This window comes from Oncorhynchus kisutch, linkage group LG14 (genome assembly GCF_002021735.2).
Source record: "Oncorhynchus kisutch isolate 150728-3 linkage group LG14, Okis_V2, whole genome shotgun sequence".
Classification (NCBI taxonomy): Eukaryota; Metazoa; Chordata; class Actinopteri; order Salmoniformes; family Salmonidae; genus Oncorhynchus; species Oncorhynchus kisutch.
In genome coordinates, this window is record NC_034187.2 from 17,350,825 (window position 1) to 17,376,158 (window position 25,334).

The 25,334-nt window shown below is 43.9% G+C and overlaps 1 protein-coding gene across 1 annotated transcript in view; it reads right to left on the reverse strand.

Moving 5' to 3' along the window:
* LOC109904582 (neuronal PAS domain-containing protein 3) overlaps positions 1 to 25,334 on the reverse strand; it is a 332,747-nt gene that overhangs the window by 290,235 nt on the left and 17,178 nt on the right. Inside the window, exon 2 of the mRNA XM_031787943.1 lies at positions 18,185 to 18,286. Within this exon, the coding sequence (XP_031643803.1) occupies positions 18,185 to 18,286 (102 nt within the window). The remainder of the gene's footprint in view (positions 1 to 18,184; positions 18,287 to 25,334) is intronic.

Below are 25,334 nucleotides of genomic sequence, written 5' to 3' on the forward strand. Positions count from 1 at the left end.
TTGTCTGCAGTGATCTGGTGTCTTCTAGATCCTGGTTGTCTGCAGTGTTCTGTGATCTTCTAGATCCTGGTTGTCTGCGGTGATCTGGTGTCTTCTGGATCCTGGTTGTCTGCAGTGATCTGGTGTCTTCTGGACCCTGGTTGTCTGCAGTGATCTAGTGTCTTCTAGATCCTGGTTGTCTGCAGTGATCTGGTGTCTTCTAGATCCTGGTTGTCTGCAGTGATCGGGTGTCTTCTGGACCCTGGTTGTCTGCAGTGATCTGGTGTCTTCTAGATCCTGGTTGTCTGCAGTGATCAAGTGTCTTCTAGATCCTGGTTGTCCGCAGTGTTCTGTGGTCTTCTGGACCCTGGTTGTCTGCAGTGATCGGGTGTCTTCTGGATCCTGGTTGTCTGCAGTGATCTGGTGTCTTCTGGACCCTGGTTGTCTGCAGGGATCTGGTGTCTTCTAGATCCTGGTTGTCCGCAGTGTTCTGTGGTCTTCTAGATCCTGGTTGTCTGCAGTGATCTGGTGTCTTCTAGATCCTGGTTGTCTGCAGTGATCTGGTGTCTTCTAGATCCTGGTTGTCCGCAGTGATGTGGTATCTTCTGGATCCTGGTTCTCTGCAGTGATGTGGCATCAGCCTGTAATTAAGAGGCCTGGTAAAGAGTGACGACAGCTCCGCCCGCTCAGTGAATCCATTGCCACAGCAGGCGAGGCAAATCCTGTTAGCGGTGAATAAAGCCATTTGGGCCAGCTACAGGTAAATCTGACGCAATGCGATGACATGGCAAGAGCAGTGGCTGAAAGCCTCATCACCAACACAATACCCTCTGTCAGTCTTTTGCATTACTGCCATACCATTCCATTAAGGGAAATCCTGTTAAATGGTGTGACGCACCAATATTTGAGTCCCAAATTTCACCCTATTCCCTATATAGTAAAATACATTTGATCTGGTCAAAAGTAGTGCACTATATAGGAAATAGGGTGCCATTTGGGACAAAGCCAGTGAGAGAGAGAAAGAGGGGATTGTGGGAGATGTTAAGTATTCTGGGTAATGTTTAGTCAATTCACCAGAACAACATAGAGTTATGTTCAATGAATGCTGAAATGATTTGGATGTATCTATCGGACAGCTACTGTATGTGTCTGGCTGACACAGCTCCTCCTTGATCACAAACACAAGGATAAGCTACTCTATATGTCTGGCAGACAGACAGCTCCTCCTTGATCACAAATACAAGGATAAGCTACTCTATATGTCTGGCAGACAGACAGCTCCTCCTTGATCACAAATACAAGGATAAGCTACTGTATGTCCGTTGAATAACAACAAATAGGCAGTGGTTAAATACTTCTTGTGGATGGGAACAGGAGGGTAGGGAGCGGAGCTGAGGCTTTTCTCTATACAGCAGGCCAGGGTTAGGCTAGCTTACTCAGGCCAGGGTTAGGCTAGCTTACTCAGGCCAGGGTTAGGCTAGCTTACTCAGGCCAGGGTTAGGCTAGCTTACTCAGGCCAGGGTTAGGCTAGCTTACTCAGGCCAGGGTTAGGCTAGCTTACTCAGGCCAGGGTTAGGCTAGCTTACTCAGGCCAGGGTTAGGCTAGCTTACTCAGGCCAGGGTTAGACTAGCTTACTCAGGCCAGGTTTAGGCTAGCTTACTCAGGCCAGGGTTAGGCTAGCTTACTCAGGCCAGGTTTAGGCTAGTTTAGTCTTTTGAGCATTATATATCATTCTCTCATTCAGCAGGGGCTCCTTTTATCTCAATCTCTAAGGCTGGATCTCGAATGACACCCTCTTCCCTATATAGTGCGCTATCTGGGTCAAAGGTAGTGCACTATATAGAGAAGAGTGCCATTTGGAGCACACCCTAAGAGAGTGGCGTCCAAAGACAGAGAACAAGAGCTACTAAGCAACATTCATCACAACAGCAACATATAGCAAGATACTCCTACTGCTCTCAACATTGCTCATGGGGCCAATATGGAAACACAAACACCCATACAAAACAAAAACAGCCCAATTCTGATGTTTTTCTCACTAATTGGTCTTTTGACCAATCACATCAGATCTTTTCACATCAGATCTTTTTCCAAGCTGATCGGATTGGGCTGCCTATCTAAAGGCAGACAACGAAGCTTGGGGACTAATCTGTAACAATATTGTCTATCTAACAAATCCCTGTATTTATGAAAAAAGCATAATATATTATGCCTGCCTGTCTGTGTATGACGTCAATCTATACTCTCCAGTATCTCACCAGCCAACCAGCCAACCACATCAAAACCCCTCAAAGCTGCACTCAAGAGCCTGTCACAAATCCCCTCCTCTTCCCCTCGCCCACCCCTTCCTCCCCTCCCCTTTCTTCCCCTCCCCTTTCTTCCCTTCCCTTCCCTTCCCTTCCCTTCCCTTCCCTTCCCTTCCCTTCCCTTCCCTCCCCTCCCCTCCCCTTCCCTCCCCTCCCCTTCCCTTCCCTAAGATGGTATATTGAGTTTCCTAGCCAGCCAGCCAGCCAAGGTGGTGAGGGGGGAGCCTGGTAACTATACAGAGATAGATAAGAGATGCACTAGAGAGGAGAGAGAGAATCAGAGCTAGAGAAAGGGAGAGAGAGAGAAATGGGGTGGGGGGAGCGAGGCTCAGGAGGGGGCGATGGATCCTTGACGAACGCTCATCATCTCCTCTACCTTCCCCTGAACCTGATATGTCCCAGTAATCGCTTGCTTCAATCAGAAAGAATTTTAACAAATCTATAGTACAATGGTAATTTTCTCTCCTCTCCACCACTCCTCAATCCTCTATCTGTCTGTGTCTTGTCCAGGCACCTGCTGTAGTCGCTGAGGTGGAACGGCTCAATATTAGCTCTGAAATTAGCAGCAGTCCCTTGTTAAAGACTTGGCACACTGTGAGCAGGGATAGACAGACACTGTTAATGGCATAAAAGCCCTCATCACCTGGGAGCCACATAATTACTTGAGCCAGCCTCAATCTCTCTCTTCTCTCTCTCGCTCCCTCTCTCTCTCTGTCCCCGGCCCTGCATCCTTGAGACAGCTTACTTCTCTCCTCACTGGCCACCAGCCAAAACGGAGGAGACAGAGAGTGAGATCTCTCCCCTGACAGCCCCTCACGTCTCTCTAAACCCCATTTAAAGGAAAAGCAGCATTCAATTGAGCCGCTCTATCGCTGTTAATTCATTTCAGGAGGCTTGTGGGTGTTGTCATGAAAATCTGTCTGATAACATTGTTGTGATTTAAAGATGTAGTAGGGGTAAACAAACAGCAAAGATCTTCAAAAACAAAATCAAAGAGTGCATTTAAAAAAATGTGTACATGACATAGTACATATACTGGTGGTTATTACTCAGAAAAATGTAATCCATAACTCGCAGAGGCTTTTATGTGACAGACTGAGTCTTCTGAAGTTAAATCAGATTTATGATGTTACTTTAGTTATTAAGGAGACACGTCTGAAATAAAGAGAATAGTAAAAAATGAAGTAGCCTACTTGATATGAGAGTAGCACCTTTTTAATACACTAAGTATCCTTTCATTATGACACTATCCCCTTCCCTCTACAGTGTCCTCAACATGGGCTGAGAACTATGACCCTTCCACAGTCCACACAGCTCTACTGTATGGAAAACTTCACACTACAGCACTAACATCTTAAACTAAGGCTTACAGGCCATTGGTTACAAGGCAGCTTCCTCCTGTATCTGTAGGTCAAGGCTGTACAAGCTGATACTACATTACACTACAGGCCATGAGGTGAACCCAGAACCACGTGTCAGTCCCTCCCTACCCCTCCCAAACCCTCCTCAGCCCTCCCTACCCCTCCTCTGACTCCCTGCGCATGGATGCTGGATGCCACAGCGGGAATGGCAGCTCCGTACCAGCCTAGCGGAGCCTAGCGGAGCATGATCAAAGCAGGTTACAATAGACTCCTCATAGAGTCAGCTACCGACAACCTGTACAAGATTTACACCTTATTCAATAATAAATGAACTAAACATTTTTCAAGTAATTGGTTGTGCAGAGGCTGCCTCTCTCTCTCTCTCTCTCCACAAGAGCGCTTGTTTGTACAAAGCAATAGCAATTGAATAATTGATGCAATGGTGGACTGCCTTGACTTGCTACAAGCTCTGAGTTGGACTGTGGCAGTGCTGCTGATGATAGTCATTGTTTAGAAAAACAACAGGACCCCAGACAGAAGAAAGAAGAGAAAGAAAGGCGGAAAAAGAGGAGTCCTTCAGCAACAAGACATTATATTTAATCACAATGGCTTCTCTTTGAGAGTCTGAGGCCTCAATGGCTTGACTAGTGATTCATAATGATAAACAAAGAAGAAGAATTAAAAAAAAATGCACCCCATACCCTCCCTCCCTCTCTCTCTCTCTCTCTCTCTCTCTCTCTCTCTCTCTCTCTGTGTCTCTGTCTCTCTCTCTCTCTCGCTCACTCTCTTTCTCTCTCTCTGTCTCTTTCTCTCTCTCTGTCTCTCTCTCCTGATGTTGTCTGATTCCAGTTCTTCACAGAGATGAGGTCTGGCTGGCCTTGCTGTCTGTCCCGTATGCTTGTTAAATTACTCTGGCAGTCTTTTGCTTTGTGTCTCTATCCTGATCACAGTAACAGACAACAAAGGCAGACAGCCGGGGACTTTAAAAAAGCAGAAACTACAAGCTAGTTTATTTCTAGAAATGTCCCTTCTATTCTACACCAATGAAATCCTTCCACTTGTTTTCTCTCCAATACACATTGTTTTGTTATGTATTTGTGCATCACAAAGCTACTGTATGTTTGTGAGCCTTAGATAGATATCATTGATGGTGTTTGCTGCAGGTGTAACTCGTATAATGTGCTCAGAAAACATAGTGGAAGACAACAGCAGATCTGCTTGGGGAATGATAAAAAAACACAGAAACAATATGTCAGATGTCTGAACTCCTGACCAGAATTCATATTGTCCCAACACTAGCTACACTTCCAGGGCCTATTCTTAGTATTGACTGTTTCATCAGTAAGCCATAAAAGATATTGCTAGATATGGAACGGTATATGATTTATAAAAAGTCACATTATTGCTTTTCAAGCATGAATGTATTAGTAAGGAAGACTCCTGGATGTGACATACAGACAGGAAGCACAGGCATTGGTGAAAGTACAGGAAATCATGCCACACAAACGTCACTACTGGCCATTCGCTGATCAATTCTAAGACTTTAATTCTAGAATGGATCAATTCTAAGGCTAGAATTCTTCAATTCTTCAATTCTTCAAGACTAATTCCCCTCTGTCTTAAGTAATATTAAAGAACAGTGAAATACATGAAGGTGCTAATATATATTTACAGTGTGCAGTGTATTAGAGGCTGATAGCATGCTACTGATAGACTGGTACAATATCAGTATCATTTATCTCCTCAGCTTCATTGAAGGAAGTGACTTTATGAGGCTCTAATGAGAACTTCTAATCTGATACGAGAGAAAGTCATTATGTAATTGTTTTTTAAAGACCATCATAAACAATCAAGCAGCAGATCATGAGGCAGAGGAGAAAGAAGGAAGGAAAGGGGGAGGTGTGGAGAAAGATAGCTTTTTGTCAGCTAATGTTTAGCTCCCAATGAACAACAATTCAGCACAGAAGTAGTAACTGACACTAGCATTTAGAAAAAGCTTCCTTTTGCCTGAACACCAAGTAGCTGGGTCTAATATAGGCTAGCTTTATAAATCCCACAGCCTAGCGCGTTTATTGATGGAGTTGTAAATGTGATATGGTTTATTTGATGGATTGTAAAAACAGAAGAATTATAGCTCTACTGTGCATGTAACAGCTTTAATTAAGACATTTCTAACATAATAAAACAACATTCACTAATGATAACAGCACAGTGATTACTGTGGCAAAGAGAAGACACGCATACAGTCAATCACATTCCTGCGTCCCAAATGGCACCCTATTCCCTACTTGGCACTACTTTTGAACAGAGTGTAAAACTTGGCAATAGGGTGTAATATATAGGGAATAGGGTGTCATTTGGGACATTCCCATACTGTATGCTACTGAGGTGATGGATTGGCTGGCCAGGTCAGAGACTGGCCCTGCCCAGTGTCGTGGCCATCAGTTCTTGAATGTGTTTATCCAAGGACAAGTATTCTCACCTTCCCATCTGCCCCATGGAACTCTTCTAATGTGAAAGACAGGTGGCCTGCTCCATGTTTAGATCCCGTCGGGTCCAAATATGATTAAGAACTCAAATTAGTTGGCCGTGGTAAATATGAATTCTATATTTAGATGTGGAAAAAAGGGAAACGGAATACAATCCCTGCTAACTGCCGTCCGGGCATAAATAAATGGAGAGAGAGATTGACTGGATGGAGACTGAGACTGAGGAATGGACCAATCTAATCTGATAGCCTGGGCCTGAGTTGATGGGCTGGCTGGCAGATACCCAGGGTTAGAGTAAGAGGCAGCAGGCATGTCTGTATGAATAAAATATAGTGTTTTCGTTGTCTGCTGTGTGTCTGTCACAACATCCTGATTAATAAAATAATATATAATTTGTCCATATTTAAAGAGTACCATGGCCTTGGTAGTACATTGTATCCTTAAAACGTTCCTATTGCGCTTTCAATTCTTGTTAAAAGCAGTAAGGATGATATAACTAACTATTTTGCTGTTTATGACTGATCATTAAAACTAACAATAAAACTTCATAATTCAAATTTACATGGCTGAAGACTTAAACATGCTCAAACATTTCATATCATTCTGATTCAATGTAGAGGACGGCAGCATCTAAAAAGTGGGACCATAACAGGGGAAATTGCCTGAGATCTTCCAGAAAGTGGGACTATGAGAGACAGTGATTGTGTAAGCAGACACATAGGAAATAAAGGCCTATACATGCACCATGTCTAATGGTGCCGCTCTCCCAGCTGATAGCAGACACTCTCCCAGAGTGATAGAGTTCAGCTGATAGCAGACACTCTCCCAGAGTGATAGAGTTCAGCTGATAGCAGACAGCTGATAGCAGACACTCTCCCAGAGTGTTAGAGTTTAGCTGATAGCAGACACTCTCCCAGAGTGATAGAGTTCAGCTGATAGCAGACACTCTCCCAGAGTGTTAGAGTTTAGCTGATAGCAGACACTCTCCCAGAGTGATAGAGTTCAGCTGATAGCACACATTCTCCCAGAGTGATAGAGTTCAGCTGATAGCAGACACTCTCCCAGAGTGATAGAGTTCAGCTGATAGCAGACACTCTCCCAGAGTGATAGAGTTCAGCTGATAGCAGACACTCTCCCAGAGTGATAGAGTTCAGCTGATAGCAGACACTCTCCCAGAGTGATAGAGTTCAGCTGATAGCAGACACTCTCCCAGAGTGATAGAGTTCAGCTGATAGCAGACACTCTCCCAGAGTGATAGAGTTCAGCTGATAGCAGAAGCAATCTAAGAAATGCTTTCACAGTTGAAACTGGGGAGGCAGGGTAGCCTAGTGGTTAGAGCATTGGACTAGTAACCGAAAGGTTGGAAGTTCAAATCCCCGAGCTGACAAGGTATAAAATCTGTCGTTCTGCCCTTGAACAGGCAGTTAACCCACTGTTCCTAGGCTGTCATTGAAAATAAGAATTTGTTCTTAACTGACTTGCCTAAAATTTAAAAAATATATGACTGTACAAGCTTAATGAGCCAACATTATATATATATAACAAGATAAATGCATCACTTCCTTCTTTCAGCTGAACAGAGCTACTAACATGATAATCTGAATGAAACTCAAGATACCTATTTTTGTTCAAATAACTTCTATACCAAATTCCAATAAAAGTGAATGGTAATACCATAATGATGTCTATAAGTAATGCTTTCTTAATGATACTGAACATGACTGAGTAGTTGTTTGGTTCAGCAATGAGGAGTCTGATTTGATTAACCTCACTGTGATAATGCATTAGGACTTGAAACTGCTCTAAAGTTGATGTAGCTTTAGTCATCATTGTAACAAGCTGATTTCTAACTTTTAATTGGAGCTCAAACATAATGTTGGCTTCCTGCTAGACGGAGGTAACTAACGTCTTCACCGTGTAGATACTACTGCACTGTTGGAGCTGGGAACACAATCATTTCGCTACACCCGCAATAACATCTGCTAAATATGTGTGTGACCAATAACATTTGATTTGTTGGATACTGGATACTACTGGGCCAGGGTAGCCTGGGGTAGGGTTCAATTAACGTAAACTGCATTAGTGCATGTAGACCTCTCCTCTATCCTCTCCTCTCCATCTATCCTCTCCTCTATCCCCTCTCCTCTCCCCGGAGTTAAATGGAAGGTACAGAGGAGCAAGCTAGGTTTGCTCGTTCCTTTTCATCCAATAGCGACAGTACTGTTTTTAAGGCCTTGAAAGAAAGAAAGTAAAGAAGTTTAGGTAATCTGTTTTTAATACTGTACAGTGGAACACATCATTCATCCCATCCAGCTGAACTAAAGATTGACCACTATAGGATCCCTAATTGACTGGCTTTCTGTGCTACACTGTAATTGTGTACAAAATATGTATGCTGGAGTTGACTAGGGTTGGATGGAAAGTATTTGGTTCTAACCAAGCTTACTGGGTAACAAGAAGTTACCCAGGGAAGGAGGGAAGGAAGATACTTCTGAGAATCCATTGCATCAGCATGCTCAAGATTGATACGTTCTAAAATATTTAAGACGCTTCATGCATTCTTGCAAAAACACAAAGTAGTCAATTGTGTCAACAGTGCTGCCTCCTTTGTTTTTTGATTTGACTAGCCCCTCCTCCCCTCCTCTTCTCTTAACATGGTCCAGATCTCATATTTACATAGTGATTTGGTTACTGAGATTGACATATAATTACATCAAGTCCAACAGTCAAGCCAAAAGCAAAGCAAACAGCCAGTGCATGGAAATCATGTTTTGACATAGCTGGTTGCCTTCTGCATTTCATAGACATCAATTTATTCTGTCATGGTTGGGATGACACTTTCCTTTTTCCCCCTTTAAAGCTGATGCACTTAGAAATGTTATGCATATTTTAATATGAAGGCCTGTGCCCAGAAGACCGTATATTGATTATATTAAAATGCATTTTGCCATATAACATTATATCTAGTCCTACTTGATATGCTAACTGTATTACCATAAAACTACAATGTAGAGCTGTCAAAATGGATCTCCTTAATGTCTTGAAGCCATGCCATGTACGTCAACATTGACTGTTTGACAACAATGACTGTCAGATCGTAATGTGTTCAAATCAAGTTTGGCATATACAATGCCAAGGAGTGAAAACACGGAGCAAAACGTAGAATGTTCAAACATTCCTTTGATTCTGATCATATTGAAGACTGAATAGGACAGAAGTCACAGAAGACAGATCAACCGTATCAGTCTCTTATCACGGACCCAGACGCTAGTAGCTACCTTGGCAACAAGCTGAAAGAAAGCATACTTTCTTTCCCCCAAAAGTCTGCTATTCTATTCCAAAATCCTTTGATGGATTTCCAAAGCGAGCGCATCAGAAACCTAGAGGAGCTTAGAGACACGCTACACGTGTTTGTTGACTGACTTTGTCTTTGGTCTTTGTGGCTGGAAAGGCCATTACCCAGAACCAGGTTTCACAGGGCACCACGCAACACTAGAAGGCATGTCTAGTCATGGTACAATGAGCAGAACCCACCTGCATGGAGACTAGCTGTCCGGAGCTGGCAGCAACACATAACACACTATCCCTGATGCTACAGCTGAAGTCGGAAGTTTACATACACTTAGGTTGGAGTCATTAAAACTCGTTTTTCAACCACTCCACAAATTTCTTGTTAACAAACTATGGTTTTGGCAAGTCGGTTAGGACATTTACTTTGTGCATGACAAGTAATTTTTCCAACAAGATTATTTCACTTATAATTCACTGTATCACAATTCCAGTGGGTCAGAAGTTTACATACACTAAGTTGACTGTGCCTTTAAACAGCTTGGAAAATTCCAGAAAATGATGTCATGGCTTTAGAAGCTTCTGATAGGCTACTTGACATAATTTGAGTAAATTGGAGGTGTACCTGTGAATGTATTTCAAGGCCTACCTTCAAACTCAATGCCTCTGCTTGACATCATGGGAAAATCAAAAGAAATCAGCCAAGACTTTAGAAAAAAAATTGTAGACCTCCACAAGTCTGGTTCATCCTTGTCTGGTTCATCCAAACGCCTGAAGGTACCACGTTCATCTGTACAAACAATAGTACGCAAGTATAAACGCCATGGGACCACGCAGCCGTCATACCGCTCAGGAAGGAGGCGCGTTCTGTCTCCTAGAGATGAACGTACTTTGGTGCGAAAAGTACAAATCAATCCCAGAACAACAGCAAAGGACCTTGTGAAGATGCTGGAGAAAACAGGTGCACAAGTATCTATATCCACATTAAAACTAGTCCTATATCGACATAACCTGAAAGGCTGCTCAGCAAGGAAGAAGCAACTGCTCCAAAACCGCCATAAAAAAGCCAGACTACGGTTTGCAACTGCACATGGGGACAAATATCGTACTTTTTGGAGAAATGTCCTCTGGTCTGATGAAACAAAATTATAACTGTTTGGCTATAATGACCATCGTCATGTTTGGAAGAAAAATGGGGATGCTTGCAAGCCGAAGAACACCAACCCAACCGTGAAGCACGGGGGTGGCAGCATCATGTTGTGGGGGTACTTTGCTGCAGGAGGGACCGGTGCACTTCCCAAAATAGATGGCATCATGAGGCAGGAAAAATAGGTGGATATATTGAAGCAACATCTCAAGACATCAGTCAGGAAGTTAAAACTTGGTCGCAAATGGGTCTTCCAAATGGACAATGACCCCAAGCATACTTCCAAAGTTGTGGCAAAATGGCTTAAGGACAACAAAGTCGAGGTATTGGAGTGGCCATCACAAAGCCCTGACCTCAATCCTATAGAAATGTGTGGGCAGAACTAATGTGTGTGCAAGGAGGCCTACAATCCTGACTCAGTTACACCAGCTCTGTCAGGAGGAATGGGTCAAAATTCACCCAACTTATTGTGGGAAGCTTGTGGAAGGCTACCCGAAACGTTTAACCCAAGTTAAACAATTTAAAGGCAATGCTACCAAATACTAATTGAGTGTATATAAACTTCTGACCCACTGGGAATGTGATGAAAGAAATAAAAGCTGAAAGAAATCATTCTCTCTACTATTATTCTGACATTTCATATTCTTCAAATAAAGTGGTGATCCTAACTGACCTAAAACAGGGAATTCTTACTCTGATTAAATGTCAGGAATTGTGAAAATCTTAGTTTAAATGTATTTGTCTGAGGTGTATGTAAACTTCCGACTTCAACTTTATATGATAGATGTGCAGGTGTGTGTGTGTGGGGGAGTGCACTTCAAATACGTGTGTGTGTGTGTGTGTGTGTGTGTGTGTGTGTGTGTGTGTGTGTGTGTGTGTGTGTGTGTGTGTGTGTGTGTGTGTGAGTGTGTGTGTGTGTGTGTGTGTGTGTGTGTGTGTGTGTGTGTGTGTGTGTGTGTGTGTGTGTGTGTGTGTGTGATGTACAAACATTGCTCATTGAGAAAAGAGGGTGAACTATCTTTTTCTGAATGTTGGATCCTATGTAGACCTTTATCAACCAGACTCACCTTTGGATACTGGTATGTTTCTAGGACATAGATACTTGACAGGAACAAGTTTAAAAGAACAAACGAAACCCCAAACCTTTCCACTACGGTCAAAATCCCCAACACCATGACCGCATGGGAAAGTTTATAAGAACCAGCTCTGATGCCCAACATCCAGGCATCCTATGCCTTTTTAAGCTTATTTTATTCTTATTTTAGAAAAGCCTTACAGGCATATGAATCAATTAATTATGTCTGAAATGCTACCAAACGCAGCTCATGAATAGCGCACATGGTTTCTGCCAAAAACGTGTGTCAATCACGCTACCGCGGCAACAGCTGTGTAATTACAGCTATTCCACGTCTAGAACAGCCGCAACACCACATTCAAAGACCGTCCCAAATTACACATTACATGGACCTGTATGAACTTCATTTAACTTTGATCTTATAAAAAAAAATGCTGACTTTACCCTCGTCTTCTGCAAAGAAAGTAAATTAATGGTGTAGCATGGGGGCTATGCTACAGTAGGTAGGCTGCTTTGAACTAGCATGACAGAATTTACACCCCAGGATATTTTTCTTTGAAATATATATTTTTCTAAATGAAACATCTACAATTACTAACAAATATGCTTAATTATTTAGGCTTTTTATTCACAAGTCTTAACGTAAATTCATATAAAAGTAGTTGATGTGCATGCAGTCTTTTGAATGCCTATAACAGGCTGATGTGGGGCAGAGCAGAGTGTAGCTCTGCCCAAGGCAAAATTACAGTACTCTTGAAATGGGGTACTGTAGGTTAGTTAATCTAGGTGAAAATCAAACCAATCATAAAACCAGTCAGTTGATTGTGTTAAACACCTCAGTTAAAGAATCCCCATTACAACAGGTGGACATAGCAGTTGTATTTCAAGTAAGATCAACATTTTTAGAATACTTTATCTGTGCTTGATTGGGCTGGTCTGGTGCAATAAAACCAATGGAATAGTTCCACAATGTGCAACGCCGCTCATCTGTACACTCCAGACAGACTCAAGCAAACACTCAAAATATTTGAAAAGAAAACAAATACTACTTGAACCCAGGTCGAAAGTACCTCAGACTACAATTTCAGGAAACCTATACAACACATTAGCTGTGTTATTTTTGGCAGACAAAGAAAGAAACAGGTGGAAGAAGAGGAAGAAAAAATGAAAGCCGTTGAAATAATGGTGGGGATACTGAGAAACAGCTAAATAATTCATATAACTTTACAATCTGAGGGAAAAGTAGGTCAGAATAAACAAAGAATAAAACACATCAAAGGAAAAGAAAATGCAACAAAGCCATAATGTAGTAGCTACCATATACCAGGAGTAAGCTCATGCAATGTTCATAAGGCATCAGACAGACAGAGCACGCTCAAATCACCGCTTTGGAATACAGAGGAAGAGGAAGGAGGAAAAAGCCATCCCAAACACTTGTAGGAAGGTGAACTGGGGAGGCAACACACACAGCTAACATCATATAGTCATCCCAAATCAATACAAACATGGTTGAACACCCTGCCTGCCTTGAGCCTCCCTATACCCCTGAAAATGTGCCATATAGCTGCTGTTCTTGCTGCTTGGCTTTGTCTGCCAACAGGGCCAACCTGAGCATGCCTATCTAGACACACTTCAGGGTGTGACTAAGCTACAATGTCCATTATGTATCGTTTGTTTGTTTTTTCTTTAGTTGTTTTGAGTTCTTCTCGTCTGTCATTCTGTCCAAGTGCTTTTCAGTGGTGTGTTAACTATAATGCCCTCCATCTTTATTGAGACAGTGATGGATAGTGATTTTTTTTCTATTGTTTGAAATCAAACAATGACTGTGAGGTTAAAGTGCAGACTGTCAGCTTTAATTATTTGAGGGTATTTTCATCCATATTGGGTGAACCGTATAGACATTTTGTACATAGTCCTCCCATTTTAGGGGACCAAAAGTATTTCACTTATATGTCTATTAAAGTAGTAAAAAGTGTAGCAAAAAATGTATGGTACCATATTCATAGCACACAATGATTACATCATGCTTGTGACTCTGCAAATGTGTTGGATGCAAATACAAATTATAACGTTTCTAAACACTTTAATGTGGATTCTACCATAATTATGGATAATCCTGAATGAATCATCAATAATGGTGAGTGAGAAAGTTAGACACACAAATATCATACCTCCAAGATACGCTAACCTCTTACCATTACAATAACATGGGAGGATAGCTTTTTTGGGGGGGTATGATGTGATATTTGCACGTCATTGCGTGCTATGAACATGGGACCAAATATGGGACTAAGTACTTAACTTTTTACTACACATATGTGAATTTGTCCCAATAATTTTGGTCCCCTAAAATTGGGGGACTATATACAAAAAGTCCTGTAATTTCTAAACGGTTCACCCAGTATGGATGAAAACACCCTCAAATGAAAGCTGACAGTCTGAACTTTAATAACCTTACCGTCCTTGTTTGAATTCAAAACCAAACATTTGGAGTATAGAGCCAAAAGAAGAAAAAATCCATCCCTGTCCCAATGATTACGGAGGGCACTGTACATACAACAAATACACAAGCATGACAAAAAAAGAATAATCCAACCATTAATTGAGAGCTTGCTTAGCGTTGTCAAGCTGGTGACATGACAATACCATTCTGTATAGCATTTTCAACAATGGACTGTTTTCAGAGCACCACTGCCGCCTTGGGTTCCTAACATAATCTACACCCATAGTAGTGATTCCTATTAACACTCAAATATCTCTCCTTTATTCTCAGGACTGACCTATGACATACCCCCGACAACAGACGAGTGTCTAAACGGCATCATTTTAAAAAACACACACACGGATTGGCTCTTGATATGCTCTAGCTAAGATTCCACTTATACACTCCCTCCTAGAAAGATATTTCAACAGGCCACCTGCCACACGGTATATCCGAGTCCAGTCTTAAGGCCTGTCTCTCTCTTTCTCTTCAATAGGTAGCTTCATTTACTTCGTACAACATCAGGTTGGTTTCTAGAGCTGGGGACAGACGTGGCTTTAAACACAATGGAGGAGGTCAGGTGGTCGTCCATTATATCAAACTGGGGGCCCTTGTCTGTCAGGTGAAAATAGGCAAACACAGAAAATTGGAGACCAAGGACCATTCTGAATAGAAATCATTAAAAAGGGTATATTATACCTACAAATCACAGGAGGGTGGTGGCACCTTAATTGGGGAGGACAGGCTCATGGTAATGGCTGGAGCGGAATGGGTGGAATGGTATCAAAAACATCAAACACATGGTTTCCTAGTGTTTGATGCCATTCCATTTACCATGAATGAGAATAAAGTAGACAGCACCAACACTACCATGTACAGCAACATCTACTGCTAAGCTAAGGGCTAATGGACACTCAGCCCTTACTGAAGTGTATTAACGGTGACAGGTACTGAGACAGAAAATGAGGGACTCATTCTTATCTTCCTGCACCTCATCAAGGCAGATAGCTCAATCCCTGTGTGCTGTTGTCTAGGGGCGGAAGGGTGTGTGTGTGTGTGTGTGTGTGTGTGTGTCAGATATGAGGAGAGGGGCGAGGTGGGGATCAGGGGAGAGTGGAGCGGACTGCTAGTTCACCTCAGAGAGCTTGGTAAATGAGAAGAGACAGGTGTGCTGGGGAACCCGCAGGTGGCCATCCTTCTCACCAACAGCCATTTATCTCAATTTCACCCTGAGCTGCAAACCGCTTACAACTCACACACACTGTCCGGCCCATACGTTCAGACGCCGTTTAAACTAATCATGGTGGCAGAATGGGGCCTAACTTCATCAGCATAGAGAAACCCATCTAAACCTAGCTACCTACCGCATAGTATACACAACTTTAAAGACAGACACACACACACACACACACACACACACACAGTGTTTTTCTTCATCTCAGCTGGAATGTGGCTGCTACTTAGGCTGACTAAGAAGCCGTATTGCTAGTGACTACTCTCAATAGCAGATAGAGAACATGAGGAGCTGTATAAAGCAAAAGCCAAGGTGTGTTAGTATTCATCTGGAACCTCAGTATCCATGACCTAGAGAAACAGTCTGAACATGTGCTGCAGGTTCTGCTTCCCGTCATGTGGGCCCTACTCAAAATGTGTGTGTAGGCCTACAGGAATGTAGTGTGTGTGCTGTCCTGGGGTGTAGGCCTACAGGAATGTAGTGCCTGTACTGTCCTGGGGTACAGGCCTACAGGAATGTAGTGTGTGTACTGTCCTGGGGTGTAGGCCTACAGGAATGTAGTGTGTGTAATGTCCTGGGGTGTAGACCTACAGGAATGTATTGTGTATACTGTCCTGTGGTGTAGACCTACAGGAATGTAGTGTGTGTGCTGTCCTGGGGTGTAGGCCTACAGGAATGTAGTGCCTGTACTGTCCTGGGGTATAGGCCGTTCTGCATGTTTGTAAGGCAGCACATAAGGTGGTGTAGGCCTGTCTGCCTGTTTGTAAGGCAGCACGTAAGGGGATGTAGGCCTGTCTGCCTGTTTGTAAGGCAGCACATAAGGGGGTGTAGGCCTGTCTGTCTGTTTGTAAGGCAGCACATAAGGGGGTGTAGGCCTGTCTGCCTGTTTGTAAGGCAGCACGTAAGGGAGTGTAGGCCTGTCTGCCTGTTTGTAAGGCAGCACATAAGGGGGTGTAGGCCTGTCTGCCTGTTTGTAAGGCAGCACATAAGGGGGTGTAGGCCTGAGACTAGCCTCATAATACACACAGACTGTGATGAGCTATTAAGAAGTGCTTTTTTCTCAAAGTGTTACATCAATAAATCCCCTTTATTCAGGCCGACAGTAATCCTGCCCTCACCCCTGTGCTGTACATCAGAGGGAGGAAGGGAGGGAGGGAGAGAGAGCTAGAGGAATTATGCTCCATGTTTATTTCCTAATGTGTAAGCCTAGGTCTTTTACTACAAAGGATCTGAAAGAGGGGAGAACTGAAAAGACTTCTGAAGCTGTAAGACGTAGAGACGTAGTCTCAGAGGAATATGTCAAAACTCAACTTCCCACAATTGCACTGACTAGTCAGCCACTATGAAGCCTTTAATCTTCCCCAGTTTGACAACACAGAGCAGTTTGCCCTGTTTTATAAAGGGACAATCAGTGTTCCCCTGAGAGGTGTATCATTTATCAAGCCATAAAGCCAGGTCAAATAAGAGTATTACTGTCTACACACGGTATTGTCTTTGGATGGCAAATGAAGAGAGGGAACCTTAATTTGAACTGTAGTTACCTAGACAAAATATAGCTAACTGCCCTTAGATCAATTTTCTCAATATCAGAAATAATATAAAAGCAAAATGACATAAAAAATCTAAATGACATAAAAAGCACCTGTGTAAAATAAGAAATTGTCACGCCCTGATCTGTTTCACCTGTCCTGGTGCTTGTCTCCACCCCCCTCCAGATGTCACCCATCTTCTCCATTATCCCCTGTGTATTTATACCTGTGTTTTCTGTCTGTCTGTTGCCAGTTCGTCTTGTTTGTTCAAACCTACCAGCGTTTTGTCTCAGCTCCTGTTTTTCCTTTTTCCTCCTCTCATTTTCTCGTCCTCCTGGTTTTGACCTTTGCCCGTCCTGACCCTGTACCCGCCCCCCTGACCACTGCCTGTCTCTGAGCCTGCCTGCCGTCCTGACCCTGTACCCGCCCACCTGACCACTGCCTGTCTCTGAGCCTGCCTGCCGTCCTGACCCAGTACCCGCCCAACCTGACCACTGCCTGTCTCTGAGCCTGCCTGCCGTCCTGACCCTGTACCCGCCCAACCTGACCACTGCCTGTCTCTGAGCCTGCCTGCCGTCCTGACCCTGTACCCGCCCACCTGACCACTGCCTGTCTCTGAGCCTGCCTGCCGTCCTGACCCTGTACCCGCCCACCTGACCACTGCCTGTCTCTGAGCCTGCCTGCCGTCCTGACCCTGTACCCGCCCAACCTGACCACTGCCTGTCTCTGAGCCTGCCTGCCGTCCTGACCCTGTACCCGCCCCCCTGACCACTGCCTGTCTCTGAGCCTGCCTGCCGTCCTGTACCTTGGCCTCTGCTCTGGATTATCGACCCCTGCCTGCCTTGACCTGTCGTTTGCCTGCCTCTGTGCTTACAATAAACATTGTTACTTCACACAGTCTGCATTTGGGTCTTACCTTGATTCCTGATAGAAAGAACATTACGACAAAACTTCCTGGGGGATTGCTAATTATACATGCCAATCTATGCTGTTCAAAATCCACCATAAAATGTCAAAAACTACAGAAGCTAATATCATTTCTTTATAATAATAGCGATACCCAAGTGCATCTAGGCCACCGTTTTGGTTGATTTCCTCTACTCCTCCAGCCAGTAAAGTGGAGTTAAGTTGATTTTTACACAAGCTGGCATCCTTAACCATGTTGTCTCTCTAACCAGACCAGAGAGGGAGGTAGCTGGTAGTAGTAACAGTATGTACAGCATCTGAGCTGTGGCCTGGTCTGCCCCTGACCAGAAGGAAGAAGGGAAGACAGAGAAGGTAAGGGGGGATTACCATGGCGATGAGGTATGTTGTTGCCCTCCTCCAAGGTGGAGTGTCTTGGGCCTAGAGACAGAACAGGAGCTGGCATTAGCAGGCCTCTCCCAGTAAGGGTCGCTGTGGAGAAACAACGTGAAAATCTCTTAAAGCCTATAAGGAGAGAACAGTATGGACCACAGCCTTATATACACAGTACATATATGGAAATATGTATATAATGTATGTACTGTATATATACACAGTATAAATGGTTCTGGGGTGAGCCCCGCTATCCTCTCCCCTCAAAGACCACAAAGATCATATATTACACATACTGATCTAAAGCAGATAGAACATGCAGTTCTAATTTAAGGTTGTCACATTTTTCACAGTATTCAGTAATGATCTTTTTTCTAAATGATACTGTACTACTAGAGAAAATGTAATGTACGCAAGCATGCAATCATTTCCAACCAACAGTTACATGAAAACATAGTGTGGGATGTGTGTGGGTTGATTTAGTCACGTAGAACCATACATTTGAGCCAGTTTGCTACAGCAGGAAAATAATACTGCAATAACAGGAAATGTCAATTATTATGTGGATTATTATAATAATAATTATTTTGTATTTTTTTGGGCCTCCTTTTTCTTTCCAATTCTGACCTTGTCTTATCACTGTAACTCCCCAACGGGCTCGGGAGAGGCGAAGGTCGAGTCATGCGTACTCCAAAACATGACCCACCAAACCGTGCTTCTTAACACCTGTTCGATTAACCCAGAAGCCATCCGCAGCAATGTGTCAGAGGAAACACCGTTCAACTGACGACGAAGTCAGCCTGCAGGCACCGGGTCCCCCACAAGGAGTCACTAGAGCGTGATGAGCCAAGTAAAGCCCCCCCGGCCAAACCCTCCCCTAACCCAGATGACACTGGGCCAATTGTGCGTTGCTCTAAGGGACTCCCGGTCAGATTGTACCCCAGGCTATAGTGATGCCACAACACTGCGATGCAATGCCTTAGACCGCTGAGCCACTCGGGAGGCCTAATACATTATTCGTTAGTGTAAATGACAAACTTTAGAAGCCTTTTTAAAACTCAAATACACTACGAGCTTGTATTTCCTGCTGTGCAGGAATATTCTCAACAACAAAGAGTGATCCATTAAGATCCATTAAGTATGTGCTCATGATGAGCATGACTAAAGCCAGGTACTTGGTGAGTCTAGGACACGATTCAGGGATAATCGGTTTGCTTCAAACGCATCCAAATAAAATGAGTCATTGATTCATAGATTTTTGATTTTTGATCAAGATGAGTAATTTTGGAGAGGAATATTTAGGTATTGCAAGGCACAGATTAATTGTACCTGGCTATACTTTCACAGTATTACATTGCTGTTGTCTGGTATACATCTGCTTTCTTCCAACTCAGTACACTAGAAAAGACATGCAGGTTCAACTCTCTCTCTTTCTCACAATTAAAAGCTACTGGACTCCTAGTCCCAGTGATGTGCTGTATGCCCTGTGCACCGAATCTGCAGCAAATAGCTTTTATTTGTTAAGGAACCTCCTCACACCATCCTATTAAATAACAGAAACCTTTACTGAAATGATCTCACTCTGAAGGGGAGAAGCATTTACGGGCTAAGAAAATGGAAGCAGCACTCTCCGGGAGCGTCGCTTGCACTGTACAGCCCTCGCTAGCCAGTTATCTCCCCCAAGATTGATGCCTTTCCCTTTACCACCTTTTGCAAGCCACATGTCATTTAGTACAAATGATTCCCTGTAGGTATGGGGGTATGGGTAATGTCAGCCAGTGCAATATGTTCCACAATATCAGCCCCCCCCCCCACCACCACCACCACTGTGTACTGAATGAAACTACACACACGTACGCACGCACACAATCACAAGCACACACCCTATCTGGCCTGAATGGTACAAAATGCAGCACAATGGATTTTGTTTCATGGCCACAAAGGTAAATTGCAGACAGCAATGGGAGATTTGGCCCATTTTTCAACACTGACTATATTACACACTGTACCAGGCATTGTGTTGAATTTATACACTTTTTTCACACGTTGGAGAAAAATAATTCCCAACAGCCCCATTCTACTCTATAAAATGCTCCAATGTGGCCTTTAGAGGATTCCCTACGAACCAGCCATGTGATTGAAAACATGTCACTTTTACACTGTTTCCTCTCTGTTCCCACTTTGGCACCACAAGCACCTGTGACCCCATTGTTGTTTTCTCAACATGTTTTTAACTTCCGTCATGCAGGTTGAAAATCCACAATTCTCCACATTTCCCATACAGGCTAGACTTGTACAAGGTAGTCTTACTCTGCTGCTTCAGGAAAGCTGCTTGTGGTTTGGGGCTTGGTGTTTGTCTTGATGTTCCTGGGCTGGTACAGGGGGTAGGAAGCCTGGATGGTCAGAAACAGAGCTATCCTGGCACTAGAGGGTTTTTCTGCAGTGAGATATACCACTATTGTGATGCTCATTGGGTGGCTAGATAGATATAGAGATCACTGGGAGGATTGTTATCCAGCCATGATGACTCTTTGTCCAAACAGCAGCCTGATCCTCATCCTGCTCAGCTCCGCATGCCTCTGTTTCTCTGTGTGAATGAGATCTGCAGGGGGTGGATGGTGGGGCTCCCCCTCTTCTCCCCTTCTCACTTCCTCTACCCCCTCCCCCGTCTTCTCTCCTCCCTGTCCTCTCCTCTTCTTTCATCTCCCATCCTCTCTCCCTTCCCTTCCTCTCCTCTCCTCCCCCTCTCTTTCTCTCTGTCTTCAGCTCTCTGAATGTGTTAACAGGTACATCTCTGCTCTGCTCACCCTCTGAGGTAACAGGGGCTCAAATCAAGGGGCTGAATCACAATTGTTCAGCGCTGTACAAACAGACTAAATTTAAAAAAACAGCAAACAAGGTCTGCATCCTCAGCCTTGAACAGAGACATAAAGCACAGAACAACCAAACTCCCTGTGGAGGACCACTTTCCTCAAACCTGTCATTAATTGACAAGACAGGAGGACAACAGTATTTTCCTGTCTACAGAGACCCATTCTGCCAGACATGAATAGAGGAGCACAGAGACCCATTCTGCCAGACATGAATAGAGGAACACAGAGACCCATTCTGCCAGACATGAATAGAGGAGCACAGAGACCCATTCTGCCAGACATGAATAGAGGAACACAGAGACCCATTCTGCCAGACATGAATAGAGGAACACAGAGACCCATTCTGCCAGACATGAATAGAGGAACACAGAGACCCATTCTGCCAGACATGAATAGAGGAGCACAGAGACCCATTCTGCCAGACATGAATAGAGGAACACAGAGACCCATTCTGCCAGACATGAATAGAGGAACACAGAGACCCATTCTGCCAGACATGAATAGAGGAACACAGAGACCCATTCTGCCAGACATGAATAGAGGAGTACAGAGACCCATTCTGCCAGACATGAATAGAGGAGCACAGAGACCCATTCTGCCAGACATGAATAGAGGAGCACAGAGACCCATTCTGCCAGACATGAATAGAGGAGCACAGAGACCCATTCTGCCAGACATGAATAGAGGAGCACAGAGACCCATTCTGCCAGACATGAATAGAGGGACACAGAGACCCATTCTGCCAGACATGAATAGAGGAGCACAGAGACCCATTCTGCCAGACATGAATAGAGGAACACAGAGACCCATTCTGCCAGACATGAATAGAGGAGCACAGAGACCCATTCTGCCAGACATGAATAGAGGAGCACAGAGACCCATTCTGCCAGACATGAATAGAGGAACACAGAGACCCATTCTGCCAGACATGAATAGAGGAACACAGAGACCCATTCTGCCAGACATGAATAGAGGAGCACAGAGACCCATTCTGCCAGACATGAATAGAGGAACACAGAGACCCATTCTGCCAGACATGAATAGAGGAGCACAGAGACCCATTCTGCCAGACATGAATAGAGGAGCACAGAGACCCATTCTGCCAGACATGAATAGAGGAGCACAGAGACCCATTCTGCCAGACATGAATAGAGGAACACAGAGACCCATTCTGCCAGACATGAATAGAGGAGCACAGAGACCCATTCTGCCAGACATGAATAGAGGAACACAGAGACCCATTCTGCCAGACATGAATAGAGGAACACAGAGACCCATTCTGCCAGACATGAATAGAGGAACACAGAGACCCATTCTGCCAGACATGAATAGAGGAGCACAGAGACCCATTCTGCCAGACATGAATAGAGGAACACAGAGACCCATTCTGCCAGACATGAATAGAGGAACACAGAGACCCATTCTGCCAGACATGAATAGAGGAACACAGAGACCCATTCTGCCAGACATGAATAGAGGAGTACAGAGACCCATTCTGCCAGACATGAATAGAGGAGCACAGAGACCCATTCTGCCAGACATGAATAGAGGAGCACAGAGACCCATTCTGCCAGACATGAATAGAGGAGCACAGAGACCCATTCTGCCAGACATGAATAGAGGAACACAGAGACCCATGCTGCTCGACATGAATAGAGGAACACAGAGACCCATGCTGCCAGACATGAATAGAGGAACACAGAGACCCATGCTGCCAGACATGAATAGAGGAGCACAGAGACCCATGCTGCCAGACATTAATTGAGGAACACAGAGACCCATGCTGCCAGACATGAATAGAGGAACACAGAGACCCATGCTGCTCGACATGAATAGAGGAACACAGAGACCCATGCTGCCAGACATGAATAGAGGAACACAGAGACCCATGCTGCTCGACATGAATAGAGGAACACAGAGACCCATGCTGCCAGACATGAATAGAGGAACACAGAGACCCATGCTGCCAGACATGAATAGAGGAACACAGAGACCCATGCTGCTCGACATGAATAGAGGAACACAGAGACCCATGCTGCCAGACATGAATAGAGGAACACAGAGACCCATGCTGCCAGACATGAATTGAGGAGCACTGAGACCCATGCAGGCAGAGTAGAGTAGAGGAGTATTGGGTTCTGCGGTGATGATTAAAATATATTTGCTGGAACCTGGCAGTGGTAAGTGGCTGATGAATAAGAGTAGTCAGACCCCGTGAGGAGCAGTCACCCACTGCTATACCACGTACACACACACACACACACACACACACACACACACACACACACACACACACACAAACGGGAAGAGGGAGCATGTCCCACTGTTAAACCGCATCACCTTAGAGGAAGCCCCAGCCCTCCTCAGACCCCAGCCCTCCCCTGCCTGCTTGGCATGTTTATTATATTGACTCCAGGATTTGGTGCTTGGGGCTGGCCAGTTGATTTAAAAGGCTTTTTATCGATGTCATCTGGAGGACTGAGGTGAGTGACATTTACAGGTAAATTCTTCCCCCGTACTGCCAGTCCATTACAATAATAATGGTTTTCCTGGGTCCTTCCACTGGTTAACTGACCAAACCTCTGTAGTACCTGCATGGTGCATGGTGCTGGGAAGAGATCTTATGTAGGATGGCCATGGACTGTGACCATGTGGGTAACCCTTCATTTGGTTGGAGGGGAGTTAACATCCTTCCCTAACAGCTTTCCCAATGGGGAGACAGTTTGATTATTATTTTAGCACAGCTGAAATGCCACACATACTGTAAAGCTTCTCATGAATGCATGTGTCAAACTCAAGGCCTGTGGGCCAGATCCGGCCCGCAAAACCATTTTGAGTAAAAATAAATAAAATATTATTTTAATTATTTAAAAAATTCTGGGAAAAAACAACATTGAAATGACTAAAATCAAATGGGAACTGTGTAGAAATGATATTGAACATACATTTATATCTCTACTATTTACTCTGGTTTCTAAAAGCTGGACAGTCAGAGAGCATCGGAAATCCCCCAAAACGATGGATAGAAGACCCCTTTTTGCACTAACCTTTTGGACTCATCACAGACACTGCTGCTACTGTTAACTATCTGTCACTTTATTCCTAGTTATATGTACATATCTACCTCAATGATCTCCTATCACTACACATCGTCTCGGTACTGGTACCCCTTGTATATATTATATAGTCAAGTTATCGTTACTCATTATGTATTTATTATTACTTATATTATTAGGTGTTTTAATGTTCAATTATTTCTCTATTTTCTTTCTCTCTGCATTGTTAGGAAGGACCCTTAAGTAAGTATTTCACTGGTAGTCTACACCTGTTGTTTACGAAGCATGTGACGAACACATTTTATTTTAGCTAATTTTGACGGCAGGGAAATATAACACATGTTCAGTGCGGCCCTCCGGACCCCTGATGAAATGTAACTCATTTCTTTATCAAAATATTGAATAACACTATGGGGACCTATATTATGGTTAGGCTACTGTTGAGCCATGTACTGCATCAACATGTATCATTTATAATTGAGTATACTATGGAGGAAGACAAGTTCAAAACATTCAAACTTTGGTCCATTTAATTGGTCTAAGAAATATATTGACTTCAACAGGGGGCATGTTGTGACCATGTACATGGAATTAGAACATTATATTTATAATTAGAACACTTAGAATTCCACATTAGAATGTCCAGTGTATCATTTCTCCAGGCCAGTAACTCATGCACAGTGTAAAGAGAGGGAATCTCTGCCCTGCATGCTGTCTGTCTCACTGAATATTTAACCACTACCTCATGAGTCCTGGCATCCAGCCAGCAGGCAGGACTGCATCCAGCCAGCAACACACACACACACACACACACACACAGTACACACACACTTCCCCATCCTCAACACCACACAGGACAGACCATACAGGACAGACCATACAGGACAGACCATACAGGACAGACCACACAGGACAGACCACAAAGGACAGACTATACAGGACAGACCACACAGGACAGACCACGCAGGACAGACCATACAGGACAGACCACACAGGACAGACCACACAGGACAGACCACGCAGGACAGACCATACAGAACAGATCATACAGGACAGACCACACAGGATAGACCACACAGGACAGACCACACAGGACAGACCATACAGGACAGACCACACAGGACAGACCACACAGGACAGACCATACAGGACAGACCACACAGGACAGACCACACAGGACAGACCACACAGGACAGACCATATAGGACAGACCATACA